At 46.7% G+C, this 9,995-nt stretch overlaps 1 protein-coding gene across 6 annotated transcripts in view; it reads right to left on the bottom strand.

Moving 5' to 3' along the window:
- The window catches only part of CCDC136 (coiled-coil domain containing 136), a 73,789-nt gene extending 66,326 nt beyond the window's left edge, over positions 1-7,463 (bottom strand). For 5 of the 6 annotated variants that reach the window (XM_067469380.1, XM_067469379.1, XM_067469382.1 and 2 more), the window contains exon 1: positions 1,288-1,379. In XM_067469380.1, the coding sequence (XP_067325481.1) occupies positions 1,288-1,339 (52 nt within the window). In that variant the 5' untranslated portion in view covers positions 1,340-1,379. Of the gene's footprint in view, positions 1-1,287; positions 1,380-7,252 lie in introns of those variants that run through there. The other variant, XM_067469381.1, reaches the window with a different exon arrangement.
- Between the last annotated feature and the right edge of the window lie 2,532 nt (positions 7,464-9,995).

The following is a 9,995-nucleotide window of genomic DNA, read 5'->3' as shown; positions in this document are numbered from 1 at the left end:
TTGTGAGGCTTATTGTAAGTTTTTCAGGCTATATGGCTATGTTCTAGAAGCATTCTCTCCTGACGTTTCGCCTGCATCTATGGCAAGCATCCTCAGAGGTTGTGAGGGTTGTTGTAAGTTTTTCAGGCTATATGGCCATGTTCTAGAAGCATTCTCTCCTGACATTTCACCTGCATCTATGGCAGGCATCCTCAGAGGTTGTGAGGGTTGTTGTAGGTTTTTGGGGCGATATGGCCATGTTCTAGAAGCATTCTCTCCTGACTTTTCGCCTGCATCTATGGCAGGCATCCTCAGAGGTTGTGAGGGTTGTTGTAGGTTTTTGGGGCGATATGGCCATGTTCTGGAAGCATTCTCTCCTGACGTTTCACCTGCATCTATGGGAAGCATCCTCAGAGGTTGTGAGGCTTGTTGTAGGTCTTTCAGGCTATATGGCCATGTTCTAGAAGCATTCTCTCCTGACGTTTTGCCTGCATCTATGGCAGGCATCCTCAGAAGTTGTGAGGCTTGTTGTAGGTTTTTCAGGCTATATGGCCATGTTCTAGAAGCATTCTCTCCTGACGTTTCGCCTGCATCTATGGCAAACATCCTCAGAGGTTGTGAGGTCACAACCTCTGAGGATGCCTGCCATAGATGCAGGCGAAACGTCAGGAGAGAATGCTTCTAGAACATGGCCATATAGCCCGAAAAACCTACAACAACCCAACATTGTTGGTGTTGTTGTTGTTCCCCAAAGTCCCGAAGGACCACCAATAAATCCCATGACCTATTACCTGTATTTCAAAGGAAAGGACAAGCAAAACCATGCCTACTTTTGTAAACAATCTATGGGTTCACCCTATAGTGATAGCTATCTTGAAGGCATATATATAGAGAAAAAGGAGCGATCCTCTTTTCCCCATTCTTGGCCCCTGTATGACATCATCACCCTCCAGCTATGATGTCATAGGCCCAAGGGGCAACACCTTAGGCAGGTGAAGGGTGCAAAGAGAACCAAATCTGGCCCATAGAGGAGCAATGGGAAGAAGCCACAAGTGGGCAATGGAGAGGAAAGGAGACAAGGGCAGAGCTGTGGAGGGGAAGGGAGCGAAGGAGTGAAGAAGGGAGGCTGATGGAGGGATGCAGCAGCATCAGCACCATGGAAAGGGGCAGGGCTGGGAGGATGCCAAAGGAGGAGGGAAGGGAGGGGGTGCCCAAGGAAGGGAGACCCCTCTATGCATGCCCTGCACGCCCACCCCTGTCTCCTGCAGCATCTCCCCCCACTTGTCTCCTTTCCTCTCTTGCACTGACCTGCGCCATCCTTCCTCCTGCTGCTTGGCAGCTGCATCCCAGCCGCCTCCATGGCTGCTCTCAAAGCCACAAGGAGGGAGGGAGGGAAGGAATCAGAGGGGGAGGAGGGGGGGGAGGAGGAGGCAGGGCCCACCCCCAGCATGGCACAAGGAGGCGCATACAGTCGCCAGACAGACAGCCACTCAGGGCACGCACACAGGCCAAGAGGCACGGCCTGGCTTCACAAGAATGGACAAAGCAAGCATGGACAAAGCAAGCCACAACCAAGCCGGCACACATTGGCTTTGAGGGTCCATCATGCGCTCACTTGCTTTCATGCACGCCGACACTGAAGTCTCAAGATCCCATAGCACTGAGCCAGGGCAGTTTGGAGAATCCTATTGTAAAGTTAGGAGGGACCACAAGGGCCATCCAGTCTAACCCTCCCTAAGATGGATAGATAGATATCCCATCTATAGATAGATGGATGGATGGATGGAATAGGATCATAGACTCTTAGAGTTACAAGGGATCACAAGGGCCATCCAGTCCAGGATGGATGGGATAGGATCATGATGGACCCTCAAAGCCAATGTGTGGTGACTTGGCTTTGGCTTGCTTTGTCCATTCTTGTTTTGACCATCCAGTCCAACCCTCTCTAAGATGGATATAGTAGAGCTAGGTAGACTGATAGATGGATGGTTACAGCCTGTGTTAGATGGGGTCGCACTACCTCTGAAGACGCAGGTTCGCAGCTTGGGTGTGATCCTGGACTCCTCGCTGAGCCTGGAACCCCAGGTTTCAGCGGTGACCAGGGGAGCATTCGCACAACTAAAACTTGTGCGCCAGCTGCGTCCATACCTTGGGAAGTCTGACTTGGCCACGGTAGTCCACGCTCTGGTCGCATCCCGTATAGACTACTGCAACGCTCTCTACGTGGGGTTGCCTCTGAAGACTGCTCGGAAGCTTCAAATGGTCCAACGTTCGGCAGCCAGGATGCTAACAGGAGCGGCACTCAGGGAGCATACAACTCCTCTGTTGCGCCACCTCCACTGGCTGCCAATTTGCTACCGAGCACAATTCAAAGTGCTGGCGTTAGCCTATATAGCCCTAAATGGTTCTGGCCCGACCTATCTGTCCGAACTTATCTCCTCCTATGAACCAGTTAGGACGTTAAGATCGTCTGGGGAGGCCCTGCTCTCAGTCCCGCCGGCTTCACAAGCACGTCTGGCGGGGACGAGAGACAGGGCTTTCTCAGTAGTGGCCCCCCGGCTGTGGAACGCCCTTCCTACAGACATTAGATCGGCCCCCTCCTATCTGGCATTCCGGAAGAGAGTGAAGACCTGGCTCTTCGAACAGGCTTTCAACTAAGCAGTGCAATTGATTGATTACTGGAATATGGATTAATGGACAACGAGATTGGATGCTGATTCTGTTGATGAGACGTGATGGATTGTTGTTTTTCTGTATTGTTGTATTGATGTTTTGATGTTAATTAATTGATATTACTGTTTTAAATGATTAATGATTTTGTACTGTGTTGTTGATACTGGTTGTTAACCGCTCTGAGTCACCTGAGGGCTGAGAAGAGCGGTATACAAGTGAAGTAAATAAATAAATAAGATAAATACTAGATAGATAGATAGATAGATAGATAATGATAGGATCATAGAATCTAGGAGTTAGAAGAGATGCAGTAGAGGTAAATAGATGCAGCAGAGAAAGACAGGCAGAGAGAGATGTGATAGGATAATAGAATTTAAATAGATAGATAGATAGATAGATAGATAGATAGATAGATAGATATGGTAGGATTATATAATCTTAGAGTCAGAATCATAGAATCCTAGAGTTGGACTTATGGGCCATCCAGTCCAACCCCATTCTGCCAAGAAGCAGGAATATTGCATTCAAATCACCCCTGACAGATGGCCATCCAGCCTCTGCTTAAAAGCTTCCAAAGAAGGAGCCTCCACCACACTCCGGGGCAGAGAGTTCCACTGTTGAACGGCTCTCACAGTCAGGAAGTTCTTCCTAATGTTCAGATGGAATCTCCTCTCTTGTAGTTTGAAGCCATTGTTCCACGTCCTAGTCTCCAAGGAAGCAGAAAACAAGCTTGCTCCCTCCTCCCTGTGGCTTCCTCTCTCATATTTATACATGGCTATCATGTCTCCTCTCAGCCTTCTCTTCTTCAGGCTAAACATGCCCAGCTCCTTAAGCCGCTCCTCATAGGGCTTGTTCTCCAGACCCTGGATCATTTGAGTCGCCCTCCTCTGGACACATTCCAGCTTGTCAATATCTCCCTTGAATTGTGGTGCCCAGAATTGGACACAATATTCCAGGTGTGGTCTCACCAAGGCAGAATAGAGCATGGGGAGCATGACTTCCCTAGATCTAGACACTAGGCTCCTCTTGATGCAGGCCAAAATCCCATTGGCTTTTGGAAGTTAGAAGAGATGAAGTAGAGATAAATAGATAGATGCAGCAGAGAAAGACAGACAGACAGAGAGAGAGATGTGATAGGATAATAGAATTCTAGTTAGGAGGGACCACAAGGCCATTCCTTCCAACTTCCATTTAGATAGATAGATAGATAGATAGATAGATAGATAGATAGATAGATAGATAGATCGATAGATCGATAGATCGATAGATCGATAGATAGGTGAGATGTTGTTATTCATTCGTTCAGTCGTTTCCGACCCTTTGTCACCTCATGGAGCAGCCCATGCCAGAGCTCCCTGTCGGCCATCACCACCCCCAGCTCCTTCAAGGTCAAACCAGTCACTTCAAGGATCCCATCCATCCACCTTCCCCTTGGTCGGCCCCTCTTCCTTTTCCCTTCCCTTTTCCCCAGCATCACTGTCTTCTCTAAGCTTTCCTGTCTTCTCATGATGTGGCCAAAGGACTTCATCTTGGCCTCTCGTATCCTTCCCTCCAATGAGTCCAACCTCCCTTAAGTCAGATAGATAGACAAGAGAAAGGGGGGTGGGGGTGATAGGATCACAGAATCCTAGAGTTGGAAGGAACCATAAGACCATCCAGTCCACCCTCCCCCCCCCCCAAAAAAAGAGGGTCCCAGCTGGAAATAAAGCCATGCTTTTCTTTTCTCAGGAAAGGGTCTCTCTTGATAGTATCTCTCCTTCAAATGCTGCAACATTACAACATCGATTACAATTGCCCCATCCAAAACATAATCCGGGGCCGTTCCATTTGTCAATCACATTGATTCCTGGTCACTTAACTGAACCGCTCCAGTTACTTGTCAAAAGCTAGGTCCCAAAGCCACATCTTGAAGTTTTTTCCTGAAGGTCAGGAGAGAAGGGACTGATCTGATTTCTTTGGGGAGGAAGTTCCACAGCCGAGGGGCCACCACTGAGAAGGCCCTGTGTCTTGTCTCCACCAGTCGCACCTGCGCAGGGGTTGAGTAGGATCGAGAGCAGGATAGCCTTGTGGTCCCTTCTAACTCTAAGATTCTATCATCCTAACATCTATCTGTCTGTCTATCTGTCTATCTCTACTGTATCCAACCCTCTTTCTGCCGGGCAGGAACACACAAGGTTATAGTTGCACTAGAAATTTCATAAGAGTTTTTTTTAAGGCAAGGTATATTCAGAGGTGATTTTACCCATTCCTTCCTCTGAAATATCTCCTGGGATTTGTTGGTCTCCCATCCAAGCGGCAACCAGGGTTGGCCCTGCTTAGCTTGCAAGCGGTGGCCTCCCTTAAGCATGTTTCAGAATTTATCCACCAGGGGGCAGTATAATTATATATTATTGCCCTATACATCTTATATCAGGGTTATATTATTATCATTGCCTAATATATATTAGGATTATGTTTTGATTAGTGGAAGGGAGATTGTGGAATCTATCATTGGTCCCCGCATAACATACAGATCATTATAATATAATATTGGCTAATATAACATTTGAGCATACATGTAACATCAATGATATATAGAACGACTGACCGTAGAGTTGCGGTCAAATCCACAAATAATTAAATCTGCAAAACCGAGATTCAGTTGCCATTTGGAAAGCCCAAAAACAATACAGCATAATTAGACACAAAACAACAGAAAAATTACATCTCGACAAAATACATAAAATAACAAAATAAAATAAACAGTGCAGAATCTATGTAAATAAAAATGTAATGTTAGTTTGTGGGATTAACAGAACTCAAAAACCACTGGACAAATTGACACCAAATTTGGACACAAGACACCTAACAAGCCAATGTATGTCCTTCACTCAAAAAAATTGATTTTGTCAGTTGGGAGTTGTAGTTGTTGGGATTTATAGTTCACCTACAATCAAAGAGCATTCTGAACTCCACCAATGATGGAATTGAACCAAACTTGGCACACGGTTCTCCCATGAGCAACAGAAAATACTGGAAGGGTTTGAAGGGGAATGTCTTCTGGTTTTGGGAGTTGTAGTTCACCTACATCCAGAGAGCACTGTGGACTCAAACAATGATGGATCTGGATCAGGCTTGACACAAATACTCAATATGCCCAAATGTGTACACTGGTGGAGTTTGGGGAAAATAGACCTTGACATTTGGGAGTTGTAGTTGCTGGGATTTATAGTTCACAGAGCATTCTGAACCCCACCAGCGATAGAATTGGGCCAAACCTCCCACACAGAACCCCCATGTGGGCCACAGCAACGCGTGGCAGGGGACGGCTAGTAAAATAATAAAAATCAAACAAAAAGGACAGGCTGGATGCACGAGATAAAATGTTAAAATGTTTATTAAATGTATATTTATTATTATTACTAGCTGTACCCGCCACGCGTTGCTGTAGCCAACCTTCCCTCCCTCTTTTTCTCCTTTCTTTCTTTCCTTCCTTCCCTCTTTTTCTTTCCCTTCTTCTTTTCTTCCTTCTCTACCTGTTTCTTTCCTCGCTTCCTTTGCTCTTTGGTTCCATCCTGTCTTGTCTCTTTCTTTCCTTCCTTCCTTCCCTCCCTCTTTCTCTCTTTCGTTCCTTCTCTCCTTCCTTCCCTCTTTCACTTTTTTATTTCATTCTCTCCCTCCTTCTCTCCTTCCTTCATTCTCTACCCTTCTGTCTTTCCTACTTTATCTCCTTCCCTCCTTCTTTCCCTCCTTCTCTCCTTCCTTCCTTCTCTACCCTTCTTTCTTTCCTTCCTTCCCTCTTTCTCTCCCTCCTTCTCTCCTCCCTTCCTTCTCTACCCTTCTTTTTCCTCCCTTCTCTCCTTCCCTCCTTCTTTCCCTTCTTCTCTCCCTCTTCCTCTTTCTCTCCGTCCTTCCTTCTCTACCTTTCTTTCCTTACTTCTCTCCTTCCCTTTCTCTCCCTCCTTCTCTCCTCCCTTCCTTCTCTACTCTTCTGTCTTTCCATCTTTCTCTCTTTCCGTCTTTCTCTCCCTCCTTCTCTCCTCCCTTCCTTATCTTGCCTTCTGTCTTTCCTTCTTTCTCTCCTTCCCTCTTTCTCTTCCTCTTTCTCTCCCTCCTTTCTTCTCTACCTTTCTTTCTTTCCTTCCTTCTCTCCTTCCGTCTTTCTCTCCCTCCTTCTCTCCTTCCTTCCTTCTCTACCCTTTTTTTCCTTCTTTCCCTACTTCTCCTCCTCTTTCTCTTCCTCTTTCTCTCCCTCCTTCCTTCTCTACCTTTCTTTCTTTCTTTTCTTCTTTCTCTCCTTCCCTCTTCTTTCCCTCCTTCTCTCCCTCCCTCCTTCTCTACCCTTCTTTCTTTCCTTCCTGCTCTCCTTCCATCCCTCCTTCTCTCCCTTCCTTCATCCTTTCTGTGTATGTGTTTTGTGTGTGTATTTAGTTCACCTACACCCAGAGATCACTGTCAAAGGTGAAAGTCTTTTACCTGAAGCTGTAGAGGACCCAGAGGAGATGAGGTTTTCTACCAAATCAGTGGGGCGATAGCACATAAAGCCCCCCACGTCCCCATAAAGAACCCTATGAGATCCCCATTGCACACACTTATCTATTCACACAGCCTTCTTCCTTACAGTCCGGCGGATGCTCCATCTCCAGGTGTCGGTTCCCTTGGTCGGATCTTTGGCCGGCTCGGCAGGCATCACAAACGCAGGCGCAAAGGCAGCACACAACCTGGTGTCCACTCCATCCCCTCCCAGCTCCCGGACGAAGGCGGCCAGCCTCACAGGTGGATCGAGAGCCCCTTCCCAGCCGGCATCCTTCCTTCCTCTTTGCCTGAGAGGCTGGAGTTCTAGATTCCACGTTGCCATGGCAACGGACCACGGCATCCCCATCTCACTTTGATTGCCATGACTCAATGCGATGGAGTTCTGGGAGTTGCAGTTTGGTATCGCTTCAATTGCGATGACTCGGTGGTATGGAGTCCTGGGAATTGTAGTTTGGTATCGCTTTAATTGCCGTGACTCAGTGGTATGGAGTCCTGGGAGTTGTAGTTTGGTATCACTTCGATTTCTCAACCGACTGAACAAATAAACAACAAACATACTGTGGAATCCTGGGAGTTGTAGTTTGATATCACTTTAATTGCTATGGTTCGAAGCTAAAGAGTCCTGGGAGTTGTAGTTTGGGATCACTTCCATTGCTCTGACTCAGTACTATGGAGTCCTGGTAGTTGTAGTTTAGGATCACTTTAATTGCTCTGACTCAAAGCTACGGAGTCCTGGGAGTTGTAGTTTGGGATCACTTCAATTGCTCTGACTCAATACTATGGAGTCCTGGGAGTTGTGGTTTGGTATCACTTTAATTGCCGTGAGTCAATGGTATGGAATCCTGGGAGTTGTAGTTTGGGATCACTTCAATTGCTCTGACTCAATACTATAGAGTCCTGGGAGTTGTGGTTTGGGATCACTTTAATTGCCGTGACTCAGTGGTACGGAGTCCTGGGAGTTGTAGTTTAGTATCACTTTAATTGCTCTGACTCAATACTATGGAATCCTGGGAGTTGTGGTTTGGTATCACTTCAATTTCTCTGACTCAATACTATGGAATTCTGGGAGTTGTGGTTTGGGATCACTTTAATTGCCGTGACTCAGTGGTACGGAGTCCTGGGAGTTGTAGTTTGGTATCACTTTAATTGATAGCATTGGAATCACTTTAATTGTCTTGACTTGAAGTTATGGAATCCTGGAAATTGTAGTTTGGTATCACTTTAATTGCTGTGACTCAGTGGTATGGAGTCCTGGGAGTTGTAGTTTGGTATCACTTCAGTTGCTCTGACTCAATACTATGTGGTCCTGGGAGTTGCAGTTTAGTATCACTTTAATTGCCATGACTCATAGCCATGGAATCCTGGGAGTTGTAGTTTGGTATCACTTAATGACAACCTGGGGTCCCCAGATGTTTTTGGCCTACAACTCCCAGAAATCCCAGCCAGTTTACCAGCTGTTAGGATTTCTGGGAGTTGAAGGCCAAAAACATCTGGGGACCCCAGGTTGAGAACCACTGCTTTATGTGCCATGACTCAGTGGTATGGAGTCCTGGGAGTTGTAGTTTGGTATCAATTTAATTGACAGCATTGGAATCACTTTAATTGCCGTGACTCAAAGCTATGGAATCCTGGGAGTTGTAGTTTGGTATCACTTTAATTGCCACAACTCAGTGTTAATACTGTATTGTCGAAGGCTTTCATGGCCGGAATCACTGGGTTGTTGTAGGTTTTTTTGGGCTATATGGCCATGTTCTAGAGGCATTTTCTCCTGACGTTTCGCCTGCATCTATGGCAAGCATCCTCAGAGGTAGTGAGGATGCTTGCCATAGATGCAGGCGAAATGTCAGGAGAAAATGCTTCTAGAACATGGCCATATAGCCCGAAAACACCTACAACAACCCAATGTTGATACTATTACCCTCAATTCGCTTCTGACACGATACATAAATACCACCATTCTTAACTGTGAGTTGTTTGTAATTCAGAGGTTTGTAACTCAGGGACAGCCTGTGCTGAGATTGGGTTTTTCTTTCCTTCTGCCAGAGAAGCCTTTCTGAAGGTGTGCCAACAAGGTTCCATCAAACAGCCAAAGATGGAAGCCTTTGACGTCTTGCAAAAACCAAGATAGGTCCAGCAGAGGAGCCAAGGACCAAGGGCAGCTCCTCCATCCATCCTCTTGCTTTGCGATTACTCAACCCAAAAGAGGAAGAGGAGGAGGAGAGTTTGGGGTAATCGCTTTGCCCTTAATCCCATTTCTATCCCTCCTTCCCTCCCTCCCTCCCTCCGCATCCCGGGTCAGGGTCTGCACCAATCGCCTCTCCTTAAGCCGCTTTCTCCGGCTCATCCTCCCAAGATGGGCTTGCTTCCCCTCCATCGAGGCTTGGCACACGCTCGCCCTTGACAACAACAAGACCTGCAAATCTGTCCATCATCTACACCAGGCATGGGCCAACTTGGGCCCTCCCTCCAGGTGTTTTGGACTTCAACTCCCACCATTCCTAACAGCCAGTAGGCTGTTAGGAATGGTGGGAGTTGAAGTCCAAAACACCTGGAAGGAGGGCCCAAGTTGGCCCATGCCTGGTCTAAAGTCGGCACAAGTTTGGCATCCGATAGAATTGGTTGCAAGATTCGTGCACATCATACAACCCTTTCCACATCATACAACTGCCAGGACCTGCCCAAGACGTGACATTATGCAACACAATTTGTGTTCCTGGGTTATAAATGTCATTTCCTAATTGATTCTCTCATTTAAAAAAACATGGGAAAAGTTTATTAAACTGCACAAACTTTGTTTCTGCAGGAGGGACATCCTGCAGCACATCTAG

The sequence above is a fragment of the Anolis sagrei genome, chromosome 5, assembly GCF_037176765.1.
Source record: "Anolis sagrei isolate rAnoSag1 chromosome 5, rAnoSag1.mat, whole genome shotgun sequence".
Classification (NCBI taxonomy): domain Eukaryota; kingdom Metazoa; phylum Chordata; class Lepidosauria; order Squamata; family Dactyloidae; genus Anolis; species Anolis sagrei.
This window is presented reverse-complemented; position numbering and strand designations above follow the sequence as displayed.